At 39.9% G+C, this 26,291-nt stretch overlaps 4 protein-coding genes across 9 annotated transcripts in view; 2 read left to right on the top strand and 2 right to left on the bottom strand.

Annotated features, from left to right (window-relative positions):
* Positions 1-2,536, top strand: part of DYNLT2 (dynein light chain Tctex-type 2) — a 5,076-nt gene extending 2,540 nt beyond the window's left edge. Inside the window, exons 2-3 of the mRNA XM_074537446.1 lie at positions 94-240; positions 1,065-2,536. Of these exons, the coding sequence (XP_074393547.1) occupies positions 94-240; positions 1,065-1,256 (339 nt within the window). The 3' untranslated portion in view covers positions 1,257-2,536. The remainder of the gene's footprint in view (positions 1-93; positions 241-1,064) is intronic.
* Positions 1-5,040, bottom strand: part of ERMARD (ER membrane associated RNA degradation) — a 23,519-nt gene extending 18,479 nt beyond the window's left edge. The window contains exon 1 of one of the 2 annotated variants that reach the window (XM_074537439.1): positions 4,701-5,040. In XM_074537439.1, coding sequence (XP_074393540.1) covers positions 4,701-5,006 — 306 coding nt within the window. In that variant the 5' untranslated portion in view covers positions 5,007-5,040. The remainder of the gene's footprint in view (positions 1-4,700) is intronic. The other variant, XM_074537440.1, reaches the window with a different exon arrangement.
* On the top strand, positions 3,929-22,959 carry PHF10 (PHD finger protein 10). Of its 4 annotated transcripts, none has more exons than XM_005491126.4 (12): positions 3,936-4,572; positions 7,138-7,244; positions 7,802-7,932; positions 8,748-8,825; positions 10,238-10,371; positions 10,483-10,632; positions 11,747-11,856; positions 13,298-13,451; positions 15,870-16,025; positions 20,708-20,816; positions 21,079-21,267; positions 22,511-22,959. In XM_005491126.4, exons 1-12 carry the CDS (start codon positions 4,108-4,110, stop codon positions 22,594-22,596), a joined length of 1,869 nt encoding a protein of 622 aa, XP_005491183.2. In that variant the 5' UTR covers positions 3,936-4,107; the 3' UTR covers positions 22,597-22,959. The 4 variants fall into 4 exon arrangements, with proteins under 4 accessions (XP_026651684.2, XP_005491183.2, XP_074393543.1 ...); XM_005491125.4 differs by having other exon boundaries at positions 3,943-4,572; positions 8,742-8,825; XM_026795883.2 differs by lacking the exon at positions 15,870-16,025 and having other exon boundaries at positions 3,929-4,572.
* C3H6orf120 (chromosome 3 C6orf120 homolog) lies at positions 22,661-26,291 on the bottom strand. Of its 2 annotated transcripts, none has more exons than XM_074537445.1 (2): positions 26,151-26,291; positions 22,661-24,514 (listed from the first exon to the last, which is right to left on the bottom strand). In XM_074537445.1, the coding sequence occupies exon 2, from the start codon at positions 24,468-24,470 to the stop codon at positions 23,913-23,915; it is 558 nt and encodes a 185-aa protein (XP_074393546.1). In that variant the 5' UTR covers positions 24,471-24,514; positions 26,151-26,291; the 3' UTR covers positions 22,661-23,912. The 2 variants fall into 2 exon arrangements, with proteins under 2 accessions (XP_074393546.1, XP_005491181.1); XM_005491124.4 differs by lacking the exon at positions 26,151-26,291 and adding an exon at positions 25,595-25,941.

Below are 26,291 nucleotides of genomic sequence, written 5' to 3'. Positions count from 1 at the left end.
TTTTTTTTCTCTTATCTGTACACCATTAAGTATTATTTAGAATCTTTAAAATATTGACATGTGATGTGGATTTTTTCTTATTATTTTGTACAGTCAAAAGTTAAAAAACCACAGGATGCTTCAGGCTCGGCTCCAACAGAAGGAAAGGCAAAGTCAAAAAGCCGTAACACGTACAGACTGGAGCCACGCACTAAAGTTCAGGCTGACTTACTACAAGACAAAGCTCAAGCGATACTGACGGTAGAGTACTATTTAAATTACTTGTCTCATTGCAAGAGCAGATTGTCTTGCAGAAGTATTTACAGAACAGTGAATATTGCATACACTTAAACACACATAAATCTCTGCACTCTTTTGAGTTTTGGCACATGGATGTAATGTGAATGTATTCTGTTTTGCAAAGTGCAGAAGGGCCTCTGTGAGGTCACTGCTGAGTGTGTGCTGTTTAGGTGGAGCTGAAGCTTCATAAACTTTTGCATTTTTTAAAATCAAATTGAGCTACAGCACAGTTCAAAGTATCATAATCCACAAAATGTCCAGTTAGCAAAGGATCATGACGTCAAATTTGTGGATTTCTGTTAATTCTGCTAATATCACAGGACCTGCATAAAATTACTTGGTATCCTTGACAGTCAGATTGGTACATACACAAATTGAGCAAATATAAAAGAAAACAATTTGTTGAGATAATCCACAGGTATTAGTGGTATTTTGAAAAGTTGTAACTGGATCTTTTTAATTCTGCTGTCTGGAAGACATATCTTGGGTATTTGGAACAGATATTTGTAGCACTGTTTTCCAGTGAACTGAGCCCAAATAATGAAGAGTACTCTCCTGATTGTTAAATGGAGATTGGCTGGGCATGTGTGTCACCTTTAAAAAAACAGATAAAACATTTCAGAGTAAAAGTAGTGCATCCTTTGCTGTTTGAGACCATCATCTGTACTGACTATTCAACTCACTAGTTCTTCTCATGTTCTCGTAATGAAAATGACTGTAAAGGGTGTTTTTTGCAAAAGACTACTAGGATGAAAACTAAGATCTTTCAAAATTGTTTTTGATAGAATAAACTACAATACGCCACATACGATGGAGCTTCTAGTGCCTTATTGTGTGCCTCAATCTCAGAAGAAATATTAAATGCTGTGAAGGAATTGAACTATGACCGTTATAAGTATGTGGTATCAGTGCTAATTGTCGAAAAGGCAAATCAGGCAATGATTGTAAGCAAACATATTATTTGTTACACCTTTTGAAAATTAAAAACATCTTTTAAACCTGTGTGTTATCTCCTAGATGTTCTTTCACTTTCAGCAGCTTAACTTGTTTCAGGTGGTCCTGAAGCTTTTATATTCTTTATGGTTAGTAGTGTCCCAGGTGACAATTCAAGGTGCTGCTGTGATTCTGCCTAATTCTCTGAGGGTTGCTGTCTTCATGTGTTCAGTAAGTGGTAAACAGCCCCAGCTGCACATACCCGTCACCCACTTGTTTCTGCTGCCTGCTGTGCCAGTACAATTCCATGAGTTCAGCGAATTTTGTTTTTCTTTGTCCGGTGTACTTGGATCTCCATTTGGATTCTTGCATTCCATGCGAGATGCTATGCAGTTGTAGTGTGAGGTGTCATGGAAGAGAAGGGTGCCAGGGAACTGAAGGGTGGATGGTAACTCCAGCTGCCACCAGACATGCTCCTGGGACTTCAAATTAACATCAGTCATCTGAACTTGGAACACCTAAAATTAAAAGGATTCTAGATTGTGCTGTGTTGGTATATAAATTTAGTATTCCAACTACATTGGAGCTCCCATTGGCATTCAGAATGCTTTTATTTGTCTAGTAGAGTGCCAAAGAACACTTCTGCTTTGCAGTGTTCACCATCAGTTCTTAAAACCTGATTGAAACCAACCTGTGTTTAGTGAGTTACCTAAAATATTTGAAGGGTTCACCTTCAGTACAAAATCCAGTTTTTGCATCTACCTGCTTTTCTGGTGCCATCCCACAGCATGCTGCCTCTTAAGAGGTGCTTTGACTGAGAAGCTGTAGGTGCAAACAGATTAGTGAAGTGGCCCAAGTTAACTTTTTTCTCCCAAGGAATATGTTTATTCCAGCCATCAATTCATACAGTTTAGTTTTGAAAACAATTTTACCAAAAAGGCTGAGAGCCCAATAAATTTACAAGTAGGCTGTAGTAAGCTGGAGGTGGAAGAGTGGGGGATGTAATTTCTTGGTTGTAAGTGTTCACAAAACTGATGTCTATTCACACTGATATTCAGTTGCTTTTGAAGGGGTGGTCTTACTGTATGTTAAATTGTAACAAGTGAACACAAGAGAGAATTGGGGGTTTGGTGCAGAGCTTTTGGATCTCTCCGTGCGGGAGCTTTACTGTGAAGCAAGAAAACGTATTTAACATTGAATAGGAATTCTTAATTTTATTCAACTTTTGCATTGTTGTTAATAGTTGTAACTCTCCTAATATGATTAATTAGCATTTAGATAATGCTGGGTATATAGGTTCACTTGTAATTTTTTCTCTTTTATCCCTTTAGGTTGCCAGCAGATGCCTCTGGGATGCTCAAAGAGACACTTGGGTTTCAGCTAAATGTGAAACTGATACATTTATTGCACTGGCTTTGGTAATGGCTTGTTATTACGACTAAAACTCTGAAAGTCAGCTGCATTTGTGCATCACAATACATGGTATATTTGAAATTTTTCAAAATATAATTATTTTAGTATTCATATTTGTCCTATTGGTGTTGGCACATTGAAACTGACATACAGTAGAGATAATTTTGCTCGTTTTTGCTCTGTTTAAAAAAAAAACCCAAACAAAACTGCTTTGGAAATGTTTATGGTTGAGTACATATGGGCTTCATCTGTTGTAATGCTCTGCTGTGGAAGTGGGAGCAGCTGGTGAGAGGCCAAACATTGCAAAATTCTGAATGTTGCTTGTCTCTTGAGTGTCTGGGACTGTTCACCAATGCTTATATGCAGTTGCAGGTATCAGTTTTCGTAAAAGCATGCTTTTTGTAGGAAAAGCAGTGTTCATTTTTTGTTTTCATAGTTGGTATCTATGGTAAAATGCTGGTCTGCCTAGAAACTTGGCTGGGAGGGAAGCTGTGTTTTGCAGTCCTAGAAACTTGTGCACGTTTCCAGCCGTTTGCCTTGAATGAAGTGTAAGCTCAGCTATTAGGTTCCCCGGGTCGTAACCTTTGGTTGGTGGGCAAATACTGAATTGAGCGAGTTAGGTCACTTTGGTCTGGGGGCTTCTGGTGGCAGTGGCAGGAGGACGATGGAATCAATCTCAAGGCTATTGAGAATTGGTGGATAACTGGCAAGGGCAGCACCGATTGTATGTTTTTAAATGAGACTCGCAGATCTGTGAGGTGTGTAGACATCAGGTTTTGGATCGGCCGTGCGTGGAAATCTAGCGCTGTTGTCTTTGCCACGTCCGTTCTATTGTTGGGAGCTGAAAACAAACGCGGACGGGGCGGGATGCTTCCCAACGCGCCGTGGCCGGCTTGGGTCTGAGCGCCTTTGCAGCCGCGGCCGGGCAAACCTCGAGGGGCGGTGAGCAGCCCGGGCCGCGGGTGGGTGCACACGCGAGGCCGGCGGAGCCCCCGGCCGGGGGCGGCGCCGTGGCTGGGGCGCGGCCGTGCGCTTTGTTCGCCGGCGCGGGGCCGTGCGCGCCCACGTGGCCCGCCTGCGTGCGGGCGGGCGCGCGCGCCGCCCCGGTCCCCGGGACGAGGGTCGTTCCCGTGGCGGGCAGGGAGGGCTGCGCCTCAGCTCCGCCCGCCGGTACCGGCGGGACCGCTACCGGCACCGGGAGGCGGCGCGGCCGCGGCGCGCAGCGGGCTCGGCGCGACCGCGCAGCGGCGGGGAGCGGCCGCACGCGCCCTCCCTCCGTCGCAGGGGCGAGCGCGCTCGTAGCGGCTCCTCCGAGTGCGCCCCCCGCCCCCCGAACCCCCCTCCTGCGGGGGCTGATGGTTCACAAACGTAGCTCGTCCCCGGCTGACGTTCCCGGAGACGGGAGCCTGCTGGCGGAGCGGAGCAGCCCGGCCCTGCTGGGTGCCGGCTCCCGCGCTCGGCGCTGACCACCGCGCCGGGGGGATGCTGCCCCTCCGTCCCGCGCTGCTGCCCAAGCGCTACCGCGGCGGCTCGGCTCCGCGCTCGCGGCCGGGCCGCGCGGCCGCCCGAGCGACGGCGGCAGGAGGAGGAGAAGGGCGCGGCGGCGGCGGCAGCACCGGCGGCGACGGATCCCCCGCGCCGGTCCCGCGGGGCGGCGCCGGGTCGGTGCGGGTGCCGGTCCGGCGGCGCGGGCCGGGGTCGCCGCGGGCTGCCCGGAGGGGGGCGGAGCAGGAGCCGCCGCGCCCGTGCGCGCGCTGGCCGCTAGGGGCCGCTGCGGCTCCCCGCAGGGCGCGGGGGGGCGGGGCCGGCGGGCGCGGCGCGAGGCCCGGTCGCGCGGCGGCGGCGGCGTCGCTCCTGTTGGCCCAGCCGGCGGCGGCCATGGCGGCCGTGCTGTCCCCGCGCCTCTGCGACAGCGACCCGGCCACGCCCGGCGCGCAGTCCCTCAAGGTGAGAGCGGGTGGCGGCGGCCGCGGAGCTGCGGCACAACAGCCGCCTCGGCGGGAGGCCTCGCGCGGCCCCCGCGCCTGGGCGCCCCGACCCGCGCCTCTCACCCGACCCGCCCGCCCCGGGCTCACCTCACGCCCGTTGGGGGTGCCGGGCGGCGGCGGGCGGCCTTCCGCGCCCCGGGCCGAACTTTGAACGCGGGTCTGGGGCCGGGTGCCCGGGGCCGTCCTCCTTCCCAAAAGTCCCTCGGCGTGTTGCCAGGGGCGGCGCGGCAGCTGAGTGCTCGCCGCGGCAGCGCCGCAGCCGGGAAAGTTTGGGTCGGGCCGCGGCAGTTCCGCCTTGGCCCTGCCGGCCGCTCCCGCGCATCCCCGGCACCGCGGGCACTTGTGGCGCCAAAGACTCCCGGCGCGGATCGGCAGTCGCCCTTTGAAACACATCTCGAGCTGTTTAGGCTTCTCGATCGCTTATTGAAGCGGCGTTACGTCGATCTTGCAGTGACAGACGTACCAGAAGTTTGTAACGTCACCATGTTTCGTAAGGACTAACAAGCTTTTTACAGAAACATGCGTTTTCAGGGAGAAAGGGGCTTTTTTGGACAGTGCTTGATTTTTTCATATAAAAAGAGCCACAGAGCTATCCCTTTTTTCTGTTTTTCAGCAGTAAAGCTGGTTGAGCAGTATTGTGCCTTTAGATTGCAGATGTTTTCACTTTATGTAAAGTCGTCTGCAACAAGCTCTACTTGTGTGATTGAATTTCGTGAAATTTTAAGCAAATAAGCAAGTATGGAAATGGAGACAACTGATCTCTCTATGTTATGGACACTCATACTTTGTAACAGTACCGGATATAATCAATGAAAAATTACTAAGAGAAATGAGAAACTCATTATCAGGCACTTCCACCAAACTCTCAGGTTGAGATCTGTCTTGTAATGACGTTTTGAATTTTCTTGGAAGTTTTGTTATACAGCGGGTTGCTTTGGCCCTTTTGAGGTCTTTGTCTAGCAGTTAAAAAGATTTGGAGTGCATTAATATTCTTGTGGGAAGTAGAAGTGAGCTGCTGATGAGACAGCTGTGACACAAAATATTCTAATGCAATGTTGGTTTGACTGGGGGCTGCTGCTTCATTCGTTGGAGTTAACACAGGGTATTCTCAGTGATAGTAAGAAATGGCATTACTGCTAATGTGAGTGGAGATGCTGCATATTGCTTTTTTAATGATGACTGCACTAAGAAAACACAGTTCCATTAAAATTTGCTTTTCAGTTTTTATCACTGTGAAAGATGTTTTTGCTTCTTAAAGAGGAAGAAGAATATTTGTAAAAAGTTGCAGAAAATAAGAAATAAGCCAAAAATCCAGGAGACTAATGCTTTTTGTCTACGGCCTGTCTTGATTATAACATTTTGAAATGTTGCTTAGTAAAAGTAATGTATTCGTTTTTACTGGAATATTTTTAAATTGACATTCCAAGTCATATGTTAAGTAAAACATACTAGAGTGAAAGACATTAGCAAAGGCAGACCTAATTATCAGTGTTGTCATTTCTAAATAAATAAGTATAGTTGGGCTTGATCCATTTATTTCTGACAGGTTAATTCCTCTTGCTTAAACTTTTCACAGAAGTTAGGAAATTGATTCTGTCACTCTGCTCCACTTTAGAAATTCAATTACTTAAGGAACTGTTTTATTCTTGATTCACCTACTGGTCACAGTAGGCAATTCACCTGAAGATTTCTGCTGTCTTTATCTCAGTTGTGATCAGACAGGGTTGGTCACTAAATGCTTTGATATGGCAGATGATGCAGGTTGGAATTGCACAGCATTATGGGACAACAGAGCAGTGAAAAACACAACATGAACTGAGTCAGTCTTCTAGATTTCACAGAACTCTTTGTTTTGCTTGGGTCTTTTTTTCCTCCTCTTCATTTTTATTCCCTGTTGTTGTATTGATCACATGAGATCTGAATTGTGACACCTGTCTGAATGTCCCCTGTAAGGGGGACATTCTTGTTCTCTTCTCTATCTGTTGTTGGGTTTTTTCCTCTGTAAATCTTTTCATCTCAAGTCTTTGCTACTTGCTTGCAATGATATTTTTTTGTAAACTGTATACAGTTCCTTTTATTTTAACTCTGTACCTGTAAACTCCTGTGTTGCTTTCAGTAATGTTTTCCCTGATTTTGTAAGGATCAGCTCTCAGCAAGGAGTTGGGGTTTTTGTTTTGCACTTGCTTTTGGTGTGGAGTGCTAGTCTGGTCAAGTGCCAGAGGTAGTTTACATCAGGAAATATGAACTTGGTGGTCAGAGCTACAGCTCTGTCTATTCAGAACTCTACCTGTGCCACAGGTGAGAAGCCGTCCAATTCTCCTACCGGGCTACCTCGTGTCATGCAGATGGTTTATAACAAAGAATAGTTTGTTATGTAGACTGTCCTGTGAGTTGTTTAAGACTGTCATAGAATGGCTTACCAGTTCAAGTATATTTAAATTGTGGATTGCCTTGCAACGTTTTTGGTGTTTTACATTATCTTTGGAGTAGTCTTAGTTTTTTTTAATATTTATTTTCATCTCAGGATGACACAGAAGAAAATTCCAATGATGGCAGCCAGCCATCCAAAAGGCGGCGTATGGGCTCAGGGGACAGTTCACGGAGCTGTGAAACTTCCAGTCAAGACCTTGGGTAATGCTGCTTTTTACAATTCCCACTTTTTATTGTAAGTCTGACTTTATTGTTCAGCATGCTTGAGTACTAGCTCTTTAGTCATTATTTGTGTATTCTTCATACATCTTTACAAATTGAGGTGATGTCCTATAAATAGCTGGATATCTATTCCTCCCAGCATATTTTGAGGCATTTTATTTTAGAGTGCCACAAAAAGTGTTGCATCTGATTTACAATCAGAAGCACAGTTTACGTGTTTTTAAGACATTGCATACTTGAATGAATTTTGACTCTGTAGTCGTTGCTTTTCCTGGCGTCCTCTCCATTATGATGGATATCAGTTTCTTCAGATTCTGTCCCTTAGCATGCTGATAAATGGAGATTTAGAGAAATATATGTGGGTACAGCAAAGTGACTTTTGAAATGGGTTAACAGGATGCAGTGTTTTAAAGTGCTTGTCCCACTTTGTAGTTACTGTTCATTGGCATATAAATGGGAATTACTGAATTTCTAGAGAGGTAAGTAGTATTGTTAAGGATTGTTGTGATTTGTTGTAACATTGTTCTTATGTTTAGGTACAGTTATTTTCCTGCTGAAAATTTGATAGAATACAAATGGCCACCTGATGAAACAGGAGAATACTATATGCTTCAGGAACAAGTCAGTGAATATTTGGGTGTAACTTCCTTTAAAAGAAAATATCCAGGTATTTATTTTTAAAGTCTTTCTTCTAAAAATTTGGATTCTTAAACAGTTTGGATGTAGTCTCTGCTTCTTTGGTTATAGGATGAGTTAATGGTTAAAAAAAGACCCAGGAAAAGTAGACCTGGATTAATTATACTTGTACTTCATATTTTCATTACTGGAAATATAATGTATCCACTGGTTTTCAAAGTAATATAAAATTTTGTGGTATTGACACTGAAAATTTGCAAACGAGTCTGATTTGAGGCTTAGATCAACAAGTGCTGTTTGAAAACTGGTGTCAATTTCATTTTTAATGATTTGTTGATGATTTCTTACTATAACTGGATCTCTGCATTCTGTTTCCTGAATTGTGGCAACGTTCCTACACTGTGGAAAAATATTTAAAAATATGTATGTGGAGGTTCTGGTATTTGAGCCTCCATTATCTAGAATTGTCAAATCTGGCTCTTTGTTGGGGAATTTATTTTTAAAAGTTATGGTAGAAGAAAAAATACTGCACCTTCAGTGCTTGGTAAAATTTTCTGTATCTGAACTTATACATCAGGTTTCTTTAGTGTTTATGTAAGTCATAACTGTAGAGGGTGTCTTAACCTACTATAAGTCAAGAAAATTTATCATGTCCCTACACTGTGTGTTAAATTTAAAATGAATTTATGAAGTTGTCATGTTTCTTGAAATAGCAGTGTAATACAGTCTCTAGCTGCCTGGAAACAAAATTGTTGAAGTACTTTGACAGTGTTTATGGGGGAGTTTCAGTTACTGCACCCATTTTTAATTCTTTTTTTTGTTTTGTTTTGTTTTTTTGAGATTTAGAAAGGCGAGATTTATCTCACAAGGAGAAACTATACCTCAGAGAACTAAATGTTATCACAGAGACTCAATGCACACTAGGTAAGAAAACAAATTGTTAGACTTCTTATTACAGTGTAAAAAGTATGGCACTCTGAAAAAGGGGTTCAGTTTGGTAGAGAAGAATGCATCCCTCTCAACTGGAAACATAAATTTTGAAATTAAAACTGGTTTATTTTTGGCTTAGTAAATTAACCATGTTGTATCAGAATTCCAGATTCATTATTAGCAAATATATTTTGGATCTATTACAATTACTTAGAGAGGATTTTTCTATATTCTAAATTAACTTAGAATCTTTTTCTCTTAGAAAAGAGACCACCATAGTAGTGTGGTCTCATACATATACTTTGTATATACATACATGCATGGTGGTATATATTGCATCTATAGGTAAGAGTGTCTTAATATATACGTTAGTCTTATTTTGCTGCATTGCATTGGAGGCTTACAGACATCAGTGTATCTTAAATGGTTCAGCTTCTATGTTAGAAATTAGAAGAGTGTATTTTAAGGCAATTGAGTATACTTGAAATGGATTGATCTAATTTCTGAGGCTTTTATTGAAAGGGCTTTTTTCCTTCTCTTCTGATATATGTGATTTGGACATGTAGAGTTTAAATTATGGTGCCATGGGGTTTTTTCTGTGTATCAAAGGTCTGTGAAAATGTAATGTCATTTTATATGCTAACAATCTTTAGTATACCACCTTTATTTCTCACCTGTGAGCTATTTTTTAACTTAACTATGCATAAGAGAACTATATCTAATTTTTATATATAGAGGTAAAATGTTATGTTCTGCCTCGCCTATCCAATAGAGATGTGTGCTAACTACCCCTGCTTTTAAAATTATAGTTATAATCAGTGGTAATGACATAAATCATTCCATGCTATTGTCCATGTCTGGAGATTAGTTGTGTTGGAACCTTCAGGGGAGGAGATCTGTGTTGTAGCTGCAGACTGAGGCATTCTGACTTCTGAGCGTGAAATGCTTTAATTGGGAGTCAGGAGTCTCTGTGCAGTTTGCTGCTCTGAATTGCTCTCCTAGCAATTCTTCCCTGATTTGTATGAGACTTTATGTAAACCTCTTAATTTCAGCAAAGGTTCTGCAGGGTAATGGAACTTCAGCTGCACTGGGAGCTGAAACTAACAGTACATGAGATCCCATCTAGAACAAAGGTTCTGCCTCACCAGTGAGTTTAAGTAGGTGATTGAGTCAGTGAGAGGGGTCTGTAGCTGTAAGAAATGACACGAGCCTCGGGTACAAGCAAACTCCCAGTCAGCCTTGAAAGGTAAGTGGCACAAGTTTGCTGCTGCTTGAGAAGGAGAAGCATTGTGCACAGCAGGTTGTTGTCTTCAGCTGCTCAAAACCTTTGAGCTGGTCATTGTGAGATATAAATAACCTGCAGTTACTTTTGCCAGATAGCATCATTATTACTTTATTTATTTTAGGTCTAACAGCTTTGCGTAGTGATGAAGTAATTGATCTCATGATTAAAGAATACCCTGCCAAACATGCTGAGTATTCTGTTATACTGCAAGAGAAGGAACGGCAACGAATAACAGATCATTACAAAGAGTATTCTGTAAGTAATTACCACTTAAGTGAATCAAATCTGCAATGGGAGTGTGAGAAAAGGTTCTTCTCCAACTGATAGTGAAATGTGTGTGAATTAATATAATTGGTTTTGTTCCAGCAAATGCAGCAACAGAACACACAGAAAGTAGAAGCCAGTAAAGTTCCAGAATATATTAAAAAGGCTGCCAAGAAAGCTGCAGAATTCAACAGCAATTTGAACCGAGAGCGGATGGAGGAAAGAAGAGCCTATTTTGATTTACAGACACATGTAGGTAGATTTAAATTTCTTATCAATTGGGAGGAAGCACCTCCTTGCGTGTTTTAATGAAGAGAATGAAGAGAAAACAATTGGTTTTGTTACCATTGTAGCTATTTTTGGGGGGGTGATTAATGGGTAATACTGCTAAAAATAATAATCTAAATATATTTAACCTGCAGACTTTTTAAACTTGAAAATACTTGTCTCAGAAAGCTCTAAAAATCTCAGTGTTACTTTGTTGTCATGTCTTTATTCTGATAATCTTAGCATAAAACTAAGACCGTTGTTTATTCATATAAATGACTAATTCTTCTTTTGAATACCTCCAAAATTTTGCCTGACAATAGCTGAAGTAAGAAAGAAAATTATTTTACATGTAAAAGTGTGCTTGTCAATATTATGCCCTTGTTTTTTGTTATTTATTATTTTTGTATTGCATATGTTACATGCCTCTGTGCTTGATTAAAAAAAATTATGTGGCATTTTGAAGCAGTACTGTTTTGCTTCTATAGAGGCAAGTAAAGCAAAAGTTTTCTCTGCAAATTGTTACTTGGCAAACAATTATGGAAAATTTTCATTTTCTTGCTGTTGACCATGTTAGTGACAAGGTAGTGGATAATTATTTCTGTTTCCTTCTAAGAGAAGGAAGGCTCTTTGTGTAAGCTTCTCCTTTCCATTGTATTATGTATTTATATATTAATGGATTTTTTTTTATAGTACAGTCTGGTTTCAGAATTAGATGGCACATTCTTTCTACTCTAAAACAATATGGAACAACAGTGATAATTCTTGCTAAAGATGCCAGTCACAAAGGTTAATGTTTACTGTTTCAATTGCTAGATTTTAATTTCAATATTATTTTTCATAGTGTACTGTTTAAAGGGGTCTTACTTAATCTTTGTTCGATCCACTAGATACTTAGGGATTGGATTTAATCCATGATACTGTTTTGGGATCTCTTAGAATTTTAATGCATTGAATTTCTCATGGGAGAACTCAGGCAGCTGTTTCAATTCAGTAAAACTGGCAAGTTAAAATAATGCTTGGAGGAGTATTTGGTGAAGAAGGCTCAACTGTTTGTATGTGAAACAAAAATGTCATTGTTTTATATTAAACAATGCAGATTATCCAGGTGCCTCAAGGAAAATACAAAGTCTTGCCTACAGAGAGAACAAAGGTTAGTCCTTATCCAGTGGCTCTCATACCCGGACAGTTCCAGGAGTACTACAAAAGGTATTTTAAAAGCATTCCAGCTGCCAATTCTGTTGCACTGATCTCTTTTGTCTCCATCTAGCAGGTGGAAAACATTTCACTGTCTTTGCATTAAGGTTTCAAATTAATTTTAGTTTTAGACACTTGATAGTCTTCAAAGATGTATAGCGTGATAGCTGTGCTTAAGAAAACTGACTGCAAGAGCACTGTCTCTGCTGATGTATTGCAGTGCCTGAGATTTAGCCTGCTCAGGTATTTACCATGGTAAAAAGGGACATTGATTTAACTCCTGCCACCCTCCTGTTTATTTATCATCTGCCTCTGCATGTGCTAAAATTAATGTTTTTGTGTCAAAGTGTTGTTATGCTGGCTTCTGATCATGAGTCTTGCTGTTCCATTTTGAATTTTTTGAAACTCTTTTTAAAAAGAGTTTGGTCTTGTGGTTTAAGTTTGATGTTAGATTTGTAAGTAAGAGAGAAAGACATTCCAAACTTTACATTTCATGATCTTTACATTTCATGAAAAATGTGTTACTTGACTTACGTGTTGTTGACATAAATTTAAGATTTTACTAGCAGTGTGCTACTGTTGAACAAATCTGTACAGATTTGAAGATTTTGCTGAAGTCTTCTTATTGTACAGTAGGGATGGTATTCATGATATATGTTCTTGGTTTTCTGTAAAGAAGCTCTTTGCATGTGCCTTGCTCCTTCCAGTGTTCATACAGCCCACCCCAAATTTGCATGTTACAGGATGTTCCTGAAGGACTTCAGTTTTATTAAATCAATTGAATTAAAATTACGTCATGTTGTGTTTATTTTGCAATTGTAAGCTGCTAGTGAAACTGCTTTTCCATCTCAGTGAAGGATGTGACCTTTCATAATATGCAGCAGAATAGTATCCCGTTCTTTACATTGCTTGTCCTGAGCAGTAAGAGGACTTCCACTTTTTTTCTTAGTCTTTATGTTAAAAAGAAAAAACATGGATTATGCATGTTGATCTGTATCTGGCTGTAAGCAGTGAGATTACACCTGTACATTAATCTGAAACTACATTTTCTTGTTTTCTTACATTTTTTTGTTCTTAATAATCAACTGTACAGCTCTATTGTTTACTTTGTTTTGGACATATTTGTGTGCCCTGGGTTAGAATTGTACACATGTTATGGGGAACAGTACATGGATAAAAAAAGTTTATGGTCTGTTGGGCATAGTAACATGGATTGGGTAAAACTTTACAAATTGTGTTCCATGAATATCTGCTCTACAAAGAAGACAAGCAGTATACATGGCATCGCATTTGGGAGGAGAAATTAGTGTGTTTCCTTTGTTTTCAGAACTGCATGTTTTTATGCGCCTTCCTGAAAAAAGGAGGCTGTTATTTAAGTCCTTGCATACTGTGTAACTTAATACTTACGCATAAAGTACACATGAATGAATGCATTTAATTTATTTAACTTCAGATACTCTCCAGATGAACTTCGTTACTTGCCACTAAACACAGCCCTTTATGAACCTCCTTTGGATCCGGAGCTGCTTGCACTGGACAGTGATGGAGATTCAGATGATGCAGAGGAAGGGCGAGGTGATGAAAAGAGGAAAACCAAAGGCAATTCGGTGAGATAAATTGAAAGTATTCTTGAACAAAAAAATCCTTTTCCTTGACTTTTGTTAGTTTAATTAGTTTATTAGAATCTTTTAACATTTGCAAAATGAAGGGAAGACCTTTTTTAGTACTTCTGTTTATTTTATAACATTGCTCTCCATTGTTTTTTGGTTTTGGTCCATTTTCAGAGTAAATTGAATAAACATTTCAGGCCTTTTCTTCCTTTTTAAAAATTTTCTTTTGTTTGTTTTGTTTTGTTTAAAGCAATTTTGAAGAAACTTCCCAATGCAGCTCTTCATTATAGCCTTTTTCACAAGGGGAAGTTGCTGGCATTTCTGAGGAGAATGAATATTATAGTTCAGGTATATTTTTGTTGTATATTTTGCTGTTGGAAGTCCCACAGAATCTGTCCCCAAAGCAAAGGCATTAATAACCTCATAAATTTTTTTTCTGTGATGTGGAAGCAGCAAGTACTAAGTGTAGAAGTAGTAACTTAATTCCAATTCAAAAAGAAGGTCAAAAGCATTGTGTTTTTATTACTTTACAATACATCTTTTAAAAGATATTTATGTTCTCTCCACTTATGCAAATGCAAAATTAACTGCTAGCTGAAACTTAAGGGAAACTTTCAAATACCTACCTTGATAGAGCTTTAAATGCTCAAGAGCCAGCTGAGATTCAAATCAGCTGAGTACACCTGAACCATTGGTGTATTGGTGTAGTTTATATGTTGGGGACAATCTCTTTCCAGAAGTTTACCCTACTTTTAACAGCAGTGGAATTTCACAGTGCATTTAGCAATCTCTAGCATGATTGATGAACATATTTGATGGTGGGTATGTTCAACTCTAAATTTTGTCTTTGAATTTTGTAAGAAATAATTGAAGAAAGGAAGAGATCAGCTTGTAGGTTAACAAAAAGAGAGAGAGGTGTTTAATACACTCTTTCGGCTTGCAGTTTTTGAGACAAAATCATAGAAACATAGCATGCTGAATGTCAACTGGAGTTTTCAGTTTAATCACACTCCAGCTTTTTTACAGTTGGTCATTTGGTCTTTAACCATTTTTCCCCAGTTTCCTTTTCCATTTAATTCCATTCTCATAAATGGTAAAGAAAAGTAACTGGACCAAGCAGGCTATTCTTTTGATATTTCACAGAGGCTCAGAAATTTTTTTTGTGACAGAATGCAGAAGGAAAAATGTCCCTGAGTTTGAACAGTGTAGAGAAGTGTGAAAGATTGATAATCAGATTCCTGTGAAGTGGTTTTGGCTGTGGGAGCATGGGTTCTTGGATAGTTAGTCATTGAGGGGGGCATATAGGACAGAAAAAAACCAGAGGTGGGACATGGTCAGATTTGGAGTATCTCCCATTTGTCAGATCTCCCTGGTGAGTGCCACAATACACTTCTTCTTTTTCACACCTCCCCCTGCTCCATTGTTGGAGTTGGTAGCAGTTTTCTCTTCTGTAGTGTTTTAGTGGGTCTGACCTAAATAACCCTTCCCCTGAAATACTGGTGAAACCTACCATTTCTTGTTGCCACATAGTTCAGTCTGCTTTTGTGTTACACTCTACCATTTACTCTGTGTCTGTTTCGTCTGTTTTGATCTTAGGTCCTAGGGCACAGGCTGATTACTATTGTTTTTACAGAGTGTGTTTTAATGTAGGGCACCATTGTTATTTGGCCTCTTGGGTTTTATTGTGATAAATGTGAGTAATCACACTGCTTCCTTCTGGAGCTTTTTGGAAGCCTTTATTAACACTTTTCTGAGAAAAGTCTTGTGCTGCTGCTCTTAATTATGCCTACATTGATCTCTCACCATCTTTGAACCTCTTCCCCTCTTTCTTGCCTCCTTATTCCTCAAAAAAAAAAAAAAAGAAAAGAAGCTTTTACTGCAAAATAAATTCTGTTGTTTGGTTCTGTATTAAATATGGAAGTGTTTTGCCATTGATGGCATTCTGCTGCAGTCCAAATTAAATACTTAGATTGCTCCTGGTGAAAACAATAGGTGAGGATGGCAGAAAAAAACTTCACGTGTTTTAATTCATGGCAATCCTTGTATGCTTTAAATGCATGACAGGGGCACTTTTAACTTTTTGCTGGCCCTTTATGTGTTGTAAACAGCATATTGCATTTAGTTGATTTATTGCTGATTTCTAATGAAAACACTTCAGAGAATTATGCTGTTGTGCTCCCCACACTGGTACCAAGACCAACTGCAAAAAGATGACTGCTGATGCAGTCTTTAAAACCAGAAAAAAACAGATGATAAATGTTGTGAACAAAGGTGTTCTAGATTGTGATAAACCCCATGCTTTTGCAGAAGGAATGACATATCCTTCTCTTACCTTAGTTGACTCTAAGGGGCATAGGAAAGACTTGTTTGTCTATCCAAAAAAAAAAATATATAGCTATGGTATTTTTATTATAGGACAATTCGTCTGGCAATGTATCTGAAGGTGATTGCGCCACAGACAACCAGGAGGATTCTTTTCAGGGAAGACAAAAAACAAGAGACAAAAGTGCTACTCCAAGAAAAGATGGTTCCAAACGTTCTGTATTACCCAAATCAGTTCCTGGGTACAAGGTCGAAGAAAAAAGCCCCTGACTGAATTTTACTCACCAGCTTCTTCTTGAAGTATTTGGTTTTTTTAATAATGTGGAACTTCTGCTTGCTGTACTTCACTAGCTGTTCTCCTGTTGTGTGCTCCATCTGTTTGCTTCCTTATTTCCTTTTTGCTTATATTTCGTGTGGGGCTTTTCTTTACCCTAGCTGTACAGTGGCCTCCTATTGGGGTAACTTCTTAGATTCATAGCAATAACGCTAGAAAAATACATTGTGGATTTATCATTGGAACTCAACATTTTTCTGTCTGCTTTAACATAGCAGTCAGAAGTGTGTGCCAGTTTGAAGCTAGCACTCACTATCCATTACTTTTTTTCCTGTTTTGTACGGCAGCATACCAAGAGATCAGTTCTATAAAGTGCAGCGGTATGGCTGAGCATATTGTTACAACATTAATTTTAAATACAGCCTTTTATCCTGCAATATTATGATGTATAGGATGGAAGGCAAAAAGCTTATGACAGCTGTATAGGCCACACTATGTAACCCCTGTAATAGTACTTGGAAAATAGCTTTTTATGTAGTCCATACTATGTAGTAACATTTGTGGGCAATATGCTTTTATCTAAACTAGAAACTTGGTGAGGATGTTAAGACATTTTAGCTATCACACAGTGATTGCTGAACCTAAGACTCCAGTCTTCAGTGTTTCTATATAATAATTTCAAGAATTATGATAAAATACTTTTCAGAAGAAGTGGGAATTGACATGCATTGTTTATATGTTACTGTTCTGCATACTGAGAGAGGATCTGAATAAACTGTAACACATTTAAAGCAGGTAATTGTCTAGTCCTGTTCCGCTGAGAGGAATGAGAATTTTCCATTGACTTAAGTGGGAGCAGGAATAGATCCATAAGGAGGGAAAACACTGAGTTAAGATAGGGTTGAGTGTTTACCAGTGAGGATTACTTATTGATAGTTAAGGAACAGGGAACATTTTTGTCAGTGACAAGTTTGTACATACTGAGAATCTGTCTCAGCAAAAGTGAGCTGTTGATGGCTTGCATTTTATGTTTATAAATATTTACTATCTGTGTTTACCAAGTTAATAGTAAATAAACTATAACTTACAATAAGAAGCTAATTTCCAGCAACAATTGGACAGCTTTGATAAATTTCCTCTACATACAGTATCTGTACAGGTTCATTACAGACAGCAAGCTCCAGTTGCTTTTTCTGTTTTCAGGAACTTATTAAGAAATGCGTGAACTGTGTAGATTTAGAATGTGGTTACCACATATATATATTTTTTTATATGTAACTTTGCAAGAAGTTGTAGACATAGAATGCATTTCAGTATTCCCATGAAATCCAAAGATGAAGGCTGAAATTTTTCTTTAGCTTTGTTTAACTTGACATTAGAAATTGTGTGCCACTAGTTTACAGAAGCTTCACTTAGCTGCGAGATGCCCAAGTGTTTGATTAGTTGAATCTATTTAATGGCCTTATGAGTGCATAGAGAGAGGACTGGTGGAGCAGAGATTTGATTTGAACTTAAAATTGTACAAGAGTGGTAGTAGTATAGAGCAGTGCATTTTGAGAATGGATTCCCACAGCACTTACTTACTGTGATTCTGTCAGTATCACAGTAACAAGGTCTAGTTACAGTGCCTCATCTTTACTATGTCAGCATACATTGCCTGCATCAACCGTCCGGCTGTGGTTAAGTCAGGGGTGGTGATGATGTGTTAAGAGGGTGAGAGGATTGGCTTTCTTGTTTGTGGGAACGTTTGAAATACTGCAATAAGACAGATTACATGAGCTGTTTTAACGGGCAAGACAGAATGATTCTTGTTTGTGAGTCTATGAAAACATCAGATAACAATATACCTACCATATGTGCCTGCATGTTAAGGCACTTTGAGCCGAAGGCTTAACTGACTCAAAATGTTTTTCCTGTGAAATCTTTATAATACTTTTGTTCTGTATTGTTCTCTAATATTGGACTATTTTTGTAGGACACTAATCTTTTGGTTACATGTAGTTAAAATTGAGGGATAATTGCTATGGCATCAGCGTATATATGTATAGCCACGTTATGAGTATTACAGGATTCCATACATTTCCACTGAGTTATTTTCAAGTAAAAGAAATACTGTATTTTATATGGAGTCTTTTTTATTGTCAGTTCTTTAACAAAGAACGATTAGCATGTGTTTTACATTTTGTCATGTTCCAAGTAGTGAGTCTATTGCTGCAGGACTGACTGCTACAGTTGCACACGCAGGGTACTGTTAAAAGTACAAAAGATTTTTTTGCACATAAAACTGAAATGTATTGAGTATCTTTATTTTGCAACACTTCTGTTTTGGGTCACTGTATATGAAAATGTAATGCTTTGCATTCAGAATAGGATGTAAAATAAAAATGGTGTAGTTGGAAAGCTACTTTGAGAGCTGCAGCACAGCAGCATGGAAGTGAAAACTTACACATCACAGTTGTCATTTTGACCCTGCATTCATTTTCTCTCATATCTTATCCCAGTAAGATGGGGATATCGATATTTACTCCTAATGAGATGGGATATTGTGACTTCGCCTTTGGAATTGACACATTTTTTAATAGCATTTCTAAAAGCCATTTGTGGTGATAGAATGGAACTGGATTAAAATGTGAATAGTCTTGAGTTTTTAAAATTTTTGTTGTTGTTGTTTTTGTAAAAATACTTCCATACTGTTGGAATTTCATTCTTAAAAGGCTGTGATTCTCACCCCCCCTTAATATGCACAGTTTCTAATGAATACAGGTTAGTGAACTAAGTCTAGATGGAAGCATTGTTAATAAATGCATCTGTAGCAGTGTCTACCTAGAGAGTTATGTGTATCAGAATGTGAACTGCACACACCTGTAAGACTTGGATGTGTCCAAAAAGCAGCTCGCTTTGGCTGGAGTGTTGGGAAGTGTGCTGATGTATATTAAAGGCAGTAAAATACAAATCTGTAACAAGCCAGAAGTCTGATTAGAAAAGTTTCCTTGCTGTTCCGGAAAGGCTTGGTTTCTTATATTACAATATAATTTTAAAATAGCCTAAACAATGGAAGGGTAGATGCTGCCACGCTGACAAGGTTTAAGCATTTGCCACTTTTGTTGGGAGGAGCAGGGTATAAAGGTATACATGTAGGACACTTAGTATAGTTAATAGTAAAAGAGTTTATGCGTGGTTTTCCTTCCATTATATTTATTATTTTGTAGAGATGTTTGTGTGTTAGACTTCTTTTACTGTTTATTATTATATTTATGTATAAAACAGGTTGACTTTGCTTTTTTAAAATAAATAAGCAAAAAAAAGTCTATGAATGCCTCTGTCATCTTTTGAAGGAAGATACCTATAAACATTTGGTGGGGTATTTTGCTTTCTTGAGTAAAACTCCTTAGACTGAACAATTTGATGCAGGCTGTAGCCATGTTTTGACATGAAAAGCACATTGAAAACTTCAGAAAACTTAAAGCAATGCATCCTGATTTTAGAAATGAGTCAAGATACTAATTACCTTGCTAGGTGCTGTCAAAAACTGGCTGGGGAAATAAACACACTTAAAGATAAGTTGTATTGCAAAAGATCTTTGTAATTTTATTTATTTATTTATTTTGTGTTTTCACTTTTAAAATTTGTTTTAAAATTAAACCTCATTCTTCTCCCCACGAGTGGTTGGTAGTTGACTGGGATTCTTCTTATTGACAGCTGTTTAGAGCCTTTAGCTCCCTCTGCTAGTTGGGTCTTTGCAGCAACATTGTTTTTAAAAACTGGTGCTAGTCAGTTTAACATCAGTGAGTCTACATTAATTGTAGACTACATTTCTCACTGAGTTCAGTGTGCAGCAGTCAAAGCCCAACACTGTAACTACTGCCGTGTTTCTGAAATTCAGAATGCTTTAATTCTTCCCAAGGCCTCATCAGGATGACTCTCTTGTTGTATCTATGGAGTTGATGTACAGAATACCTAGGCAGATGTGTATTTCACATGTTAACAGCCTACTATTTCTCTTGCCCTTTAAATGGATCTCATGGACCCAGACACTTTAGATGATAACTTAGAAAAATTATAAATGTAAAAATCTCTAGTCAAATGCAAGGCTTTTGTTTCTTAAATTATTATGACTGGATACAAGAAGGAATGATAAAAGGAATACAGCCCTGTGCAGCATAGCTAACCATATAATTTGAAACTGAACATAGGAAAAAAATCAAGTTTATTATTTTTATAATTAATTTTCTATCTGTAGGGACAAATGTAATGCAGAAAAACCCCTATATATTTCCTTCATATACAGAAAATCAACACAGAAGTTCATAAAGAGTATTCTATATTGGAAGAAACTTCCTGAAATTTTTCACGCTATGTCACATTTAGTTTAACATAAGGAGAATGTTAGCTGATGAATTAATAGGAAGAGCCAAGTACTTGCTTTTGATCCAATTGGATTGACATAAAACTCACTATATATAACAAATGGAAAATTGTATGTAGTTTAATCTATGATTTTTTTCAGTGCTGCTGCTTGTCAGTGATTGTCACGTGTTTCAGGGTTCACACATCCTGACGGATAGTTTATAGATTTTAATAGTTAAGGAGATGACATTTCCTGTTGAATCTGTAAATTCTTCCGGAATGAATTTATAGCCCTCTTCTACCCTTCCAGCCAAAGGTCATTCCAAATGCTATATGTGGAATTTGTCTGAAGGGTAAGGAGTCCAACAAGAAAGGAAAACCTGAAGCTCTTATACATTGCTCCCAGTGTGACAACAGTGGTGAGTATCTACATCCACTAAGTCAATTCCTAAGGATCCAGATCTGTTTGTGGACATATTTAGTGTACTCCATATGTAGCAGGAGTTCAGTTGCCTTTTCTGTCCTTTGTTACGACCCCATCTCTCTTTCATGTTCTCTGTGCTCACACTGTGGGATCTCACCAGGAGCTGACCTAAGCTTCATGTTTGGTAAAAGCAAACAGTCTAACTAATTTTAAATTTCATTTCAGGCATAAAAATAATAATGCTGGTTTTAATCTAGGCCACCCTTCTTGCCTTGATATGACCCCGGAGCTTGTTGCTATGATTAAGACTTACCCTTGGCAATGTATGGAGTGTAAAACCTGCATTATATGTGGGCAGCCTCACCATGAAGAAGAAATGATGTTCTGTGATGTATGTGACCGTGGTTATCACACTTTTTGTGTGGGGCTTGATGCTATCCCTTCAGGTAATAAAGTTCCCTTCCCTCTTCCTCTTAAGTCCTGGGCTCATTCTCAGAATTAATACTTGAACTAATGAATTAATACATATTCTTTTGAAAGAATAGTTTAAAACAAGTCTGAAGAGTAAGAGGAAGAAACAGTATAGGAAAACATTCACACTATAGGACCCAATTTTTTTACTAAACTTTATTTCTGTATATTTGGTTGCGCACAGTTAAACGTCACATTTCCTGTGTAGGAAATATAATTGGCTTTTACAGCATAACCCAAACAGGCTCACTCAGAACTATGTTTTTTCCATTTCCATAGAATACTGACAATAATTACCTCTTTTCACTGAAGAAACCTGTAAAAGAAACTGTATTGCTGCATATTGCTAGAGTACAGCTTTCACATTAAGTGTGCTGTTTTAGCTTCTAAATGAAATAGTTGTCTCAATTTAATATTTGTAAATATCTCTTTAAACCCTTTCATTTCGTTTTTTATTCTTAAACATCAAAACTGCAACAGAAGTACCTCCATAGGTAGGCAGGCAAGCCAGCAGCTTTAAATTGCCAAGTCACTCATACCATGTGGCCAACTCAGGGCAGTAGAAAGAAAATAACAGGTGGTACTGTTGCTTTACACGTAGTTCCACATCCATAGTAAGTTCATGAATACGTATTCAGTGGCAGTGACAGTATTCCCTGGACAGTACTTAAAACACACTGTACTGCCCCATTTTGGGAAGCACTGAGCTAGCTGTCACAATTGTACAGGTTCTGTGGCTGATTTCACTTTGAGGCTGACCTAAGAATATAATCAAAATAGATTATATGTCTACAAAACTACAAAATTACCAAAGCAGCCATTGATTCCAGCTGTTGTAATAAAAAGTTAAATGCTTCCCCAGCTGCCATTGATTTCTGCTCTTGGTAACTTCACAACCTTGAACTGTAGTCATTCACCTGAAAATATGACAGGCAAACTCAAGCACTGTTTGTAAAACTCTTACCTAATAACCACCTCCTTGGAGTGCTGGCACTTCTTGAGGTCCATGAAGATTGGTGTAGCCAGTGGTTACACAATGAGTGTGAATTGTGTATGCTGCTTTATAGAAAGGATGCTTAATTTTAAAAGCATTTGTTGTTTGCATTAAAGGAAATACTGCAAATAGACAGGCACCTAACAGAATGGTGAAGGGCTGCCTAAATAGGTAAGAGAGTAACAAACTTAGTTTCCCAATAATTGATAACTTTCTTTTCTTAGGTCGCTGGATTTGTGATTGTTGTCAGAAAGACCCTCCTGTACCCAGAAGAGGAGGAAGAAGGGGGAAAAACAGCAAGGAGGGCTAAGAAAGCCCTAAATACTTGCTGTCCAAAACTTAACTGCACAAATTAAAGTGATACTCTGGTGCTATTTAATCAACCACTCTATAAGAGGAGCAATACCACTTTTTTTTTTTTTTCTTTTTACTAAATAAACTTTGTCTATATAGTGATTTTTGTGATACAAGTCACTACTGTCCTGTCAGGTGTTGAGAGAGGCAAGCCAAATTACCACTCAAAAAAGAGAATATTTTCAGTAATGAAATTTAAATTATACATGCATTTGTATAAAATTATAGCAACATACTTATTTATTTCAGTGCACTTATCAGTAAGCCCTGTGAAAAGAAAATTACAGAGCAATGTAATGTACTTTATTTGCATAGCAACTGGTTATTCTGAAATACTCAACCAAAGCAAAAAGTATTCCTGGTAAAAGTAACTTCTAAGGAAGAGTAGGCATGAGATGACCTTCTTAAAATATACTGCAAATCCCTTTCAGCAGAAATTTTCTGTGCAAGCTAATGACTTATTCATAAATATGTGCTTGGAAAAAAAAATCAATCACAAAAAGCTATCAAGGGAAGTGTAAGAAAGCACCTCTCAAGTTTGAGATACCTGTATGCTGTGTTGTTTTTAATGAGATGAAAATGACATACTGACAAGTAACAACAGCTGAAGGCTCCCTCTCCCTGCAGTAACAGCAAAGAAGCAACATGCACTTGATTCAGGTCATGGATTTGTAGTGGTGATGAGTGACTGGACCGACCTCTGTTTGACAGATGGCTGATGTGATGTAGAGCACACGCAGTCAGAATACAGATATCTATTCCCTTAGGTGATTGATTGTTTTCTCCTTCCTTCACCCTAAGCTCCTCAACTTCACGGATACACTCAAACACATTGCTGATCAGTTTTACTGGAGATGCTTGCTCAGAAAAGAAGCAGGTTTTATTTTTAAATATGCTCTAAATTGAGAGGGGGACTGAAGCACAGTAGTTTATTTATTTTTCTTTATAAAAAACAATAGAAAATACTGAATTGGAATTGATTTTCCTAAGCACCTATTTTAAGTGAATTTAACAAGATCCCAACTATACATTCATTTCTAAGCCCTGGTCTCCGAAGAGCACTGCAAATACTGTCCTGGCTGCTCATTTTACATACTGGGGAGGATTTACAATATAAAATTAAATATGGCTTTTTCTCCCCACTTCCTTTCTGGTTTTGGAAATGTAACCTAAATATCTCTTCAGGAAACATAGCGAGTATTAAGTATAATAGCAAGTCATTCATACCAATTTCACAGGATGAAGTGTGACTTAAGTCCAGTGTGTATCAATTTAAAAAAGGATTTCAAGTATTAATTTCAAGATTCCAATAAGTATAGTCCAGAAAACAGACTCCTCATCCTGAGATTCATCTTCTGTAGACTGTGAGTATTTCTGGTTTGCCTCCATCTCCTCAGGGTTGTAAGAAGCCTCACCAAACGGGTACTGTACCACTGTTCGATCGTAGTACACCTTCATTTCAAACTCGCTCTCCAGGTGAGAGGGGTGCCCGTAAATCCCTATTCCCACAGGGCGGCGGAAGTGTGCGGGCACGTGCACGATGTCCTGGCCACAAGTCACAGACTGTAACTCGTACTCGTCAAAGCTGGGGTGCAGTGTCACGTCAGACACGTACAAGTCTGCGTCACCTTTTAAACTCCGCATCTGAAGAACGATCTTTCCCTCGTGATTTAGTCTCAAATAGCTGTAGTTTCCTGCTCCAATCTGACCTTGGACAACATGAAGAAGAATCCATTCCTCTGGTACGTCCTCTTCTTCAAAGGCATTTACCACTAATAGTACTTGAGCTGTCACAAATACTGTCAGGATTCTTCTCCAGTGTGTTGCCATGGTCTTCAGTTGTTTTTGGATTCTTCCTGTGTCCGTGTCCTACCCTATGAATACAAAGCAAAATTCAAGTTTTAGTATATTCCCTTGTGGGAACTAATCTACTTTTTAAAATTTGGTCATTCTTATAAATCTTCCCTAGTCCATACAAATTTAACTTCAGTTGTGTTCATGTATTTTTTAATAGTCACAGAAACCAGTGCTAAGATTCAGAATTTTGTCAGAATAAAATGGCTTACATTTTCAAAAATTAAACAGAAATTAATCAAGCCAGTGTTCTTTCAACAGAACTGACATAAAGACTTTAGTTTCATTCTACCTTTAGTATCATGCCAAACTTGACAGATACCCAGGAGGGATGAAACCCAATAATGATTTTAGCTTCACTTTAAAAAACCAAAAAAACAATTAAGGAGAGGAAGGCTTTTGCATGCTTGAAGATGATTAACTTTATAAGAGGTGCTTAAGGCATCCTATTTGTTCTCCCATCCTCATCCTCTCAACTTCAAAAGACAGTAAAGGTGCAAATCTGGGTGTGGACTTGAAGCAGTAGGCATTCCAGCTTTCATTGGGATGGAGTTAGAAATAAAAACAAATTATCTAATGAGGTAATACATTAATTCATGATCTTGATGTATGGCTTGTTTCTAGAAACAAATTTGGCACACTTTCCCTGAAAAAAAATGCATTTACTTTCAGGAAGGTTTTGTTAGAGTATAGATGCTCAGCTCTTTACAGCACTTGGGTAGAAAAGATAAAGCTGAAGGTACCAGGACAAGGGGAAAATGGAAAGGACTACTGCAAGATCAAGGCTCTTTATTCCCTCCTTGCTGCACACTCCCAGTCGAGCAGCTTGAGTATGCCTGCCACACTCCAGCCCTCTGAACAGCTGCACTAAGTCACCGTGTGCAAAGCAGCAATTTCCAAACCTTGCTGAAGGCTTCCGAAGTGTACAGCTGACTGAATTTGACATGCAAATCACAGGAGCCACAAGCCTGAACAACTTTGTGTTTAAGAGGAAGGTTCTCACCCCCTAATTCCTTCCATAAGGACTACAATTATCTGAAACCAGAAAGTTGCCTGCAACTCGTTTTGTACCCTGCCAGCACCAAAACAAACTGCATTACCTCCACTGAGATGTCACTTAAATGTTAAAAGTTCTACAACTGAACGGATCCAGGGCAGAAAAACATCAGAAAAATTTTATTTTCTGTCCCAGAGGCCTCTCTACTGCAAGGTCACAATTCTGCACAGAAAGCATAAAAGAACGAGGTGCAGCATGTGCCGAACCTGCCTGACTGACAGAACTGCCTCAACAACCACAGGAAAACAAACAGTCTCTTGTCTCGACCGTAGGAGGGAGCTGTCTCTGTCATTTGTCCATCGAAGTAGCGATGAAAAAGCCGAGCGGAGCCAGGAGGAGCTCCACATCTGACCAGAAAATAATTAAAGTTATCTAGGAAAGAACGAAAGCGTCGTGACGCCGGCACAGCGCTCGGGAGGAGAAGCGATTCCAAGAGACCTTGGACAGAGCCACGAACGAGGAGTTCCGCCCGCCCCGGTTCGCCCCCGCCTCTGCGCGGGCGGGACCCCCGCCGGGGGCGGCGGCGGCGGCGGTTCCGGGGCAAGCGGGCCGCTCCCGCCGGGTGGCCGCGTCGGGCCGGGGGCTGGGGCTCGGCTCACCTCCGACCTGCCGCGGGGCTCCGGCTCCGGCAAGGCCGCAGCAACGGCGAGGAAGAGCAGCGGGGACTCGCGGACGTGAGGCAGCGCAGCGCGGCCGGGGCGCAGCGGGAAAGCCCCTCTCCGGGGCGGGCCCCGGAGCAG

Source organism: Zonotrichia albicollis, chromosome 3 (assembly GCF_047830755.1).
Source record: "Zonotrichia albicollis isolate bZonAlb1 chromosome 3, bZonAlb1.hap1, whole genome shotgun sequence".
NCBI classification, from domain to species: domain Eukaryota; kingdom Metazoa; phylum Chordata; class Aves; order Passeriformes; family Passerellidae; genus Zonotrichia; species Zonotrichia albicollis.
The sequence above is the reverse complement of the archived record's forward strand: the minus strand, read 5'-3'. Positions and strand labels throughout refer to the sequence as shown.

Coding starts and splice junctions, on each gene's coding strand:
- PHF10 (XM_005491125.4), top strand. CDS start 4,108: ATGCTGCCCCTCCGTCCCGCGCTGCTGCCCAAGCGCTACCGCGGCGGC. Junction 10,633..11,746: donor ATTTTGATTTACAGACACAT/GTAGGTAGATTT, acceptor TAAACAATGCAG/ATTATCCAGGTGCCTCAAGG. Junction 20,817..21,078: donor CTCCCAGTGTGACAACAGTG/GTGAGTATCTAC, acceptor GTTTTAATCTAG/GCCACCCTTCTTGCCTTGAT.
- C3H6orf120 (XM_074537445.1), bottom strand. CDS start 24,470: ATGGCAACACACTGGAGAAGAATCCTGACAGTATTTGTGACAGCTCAA.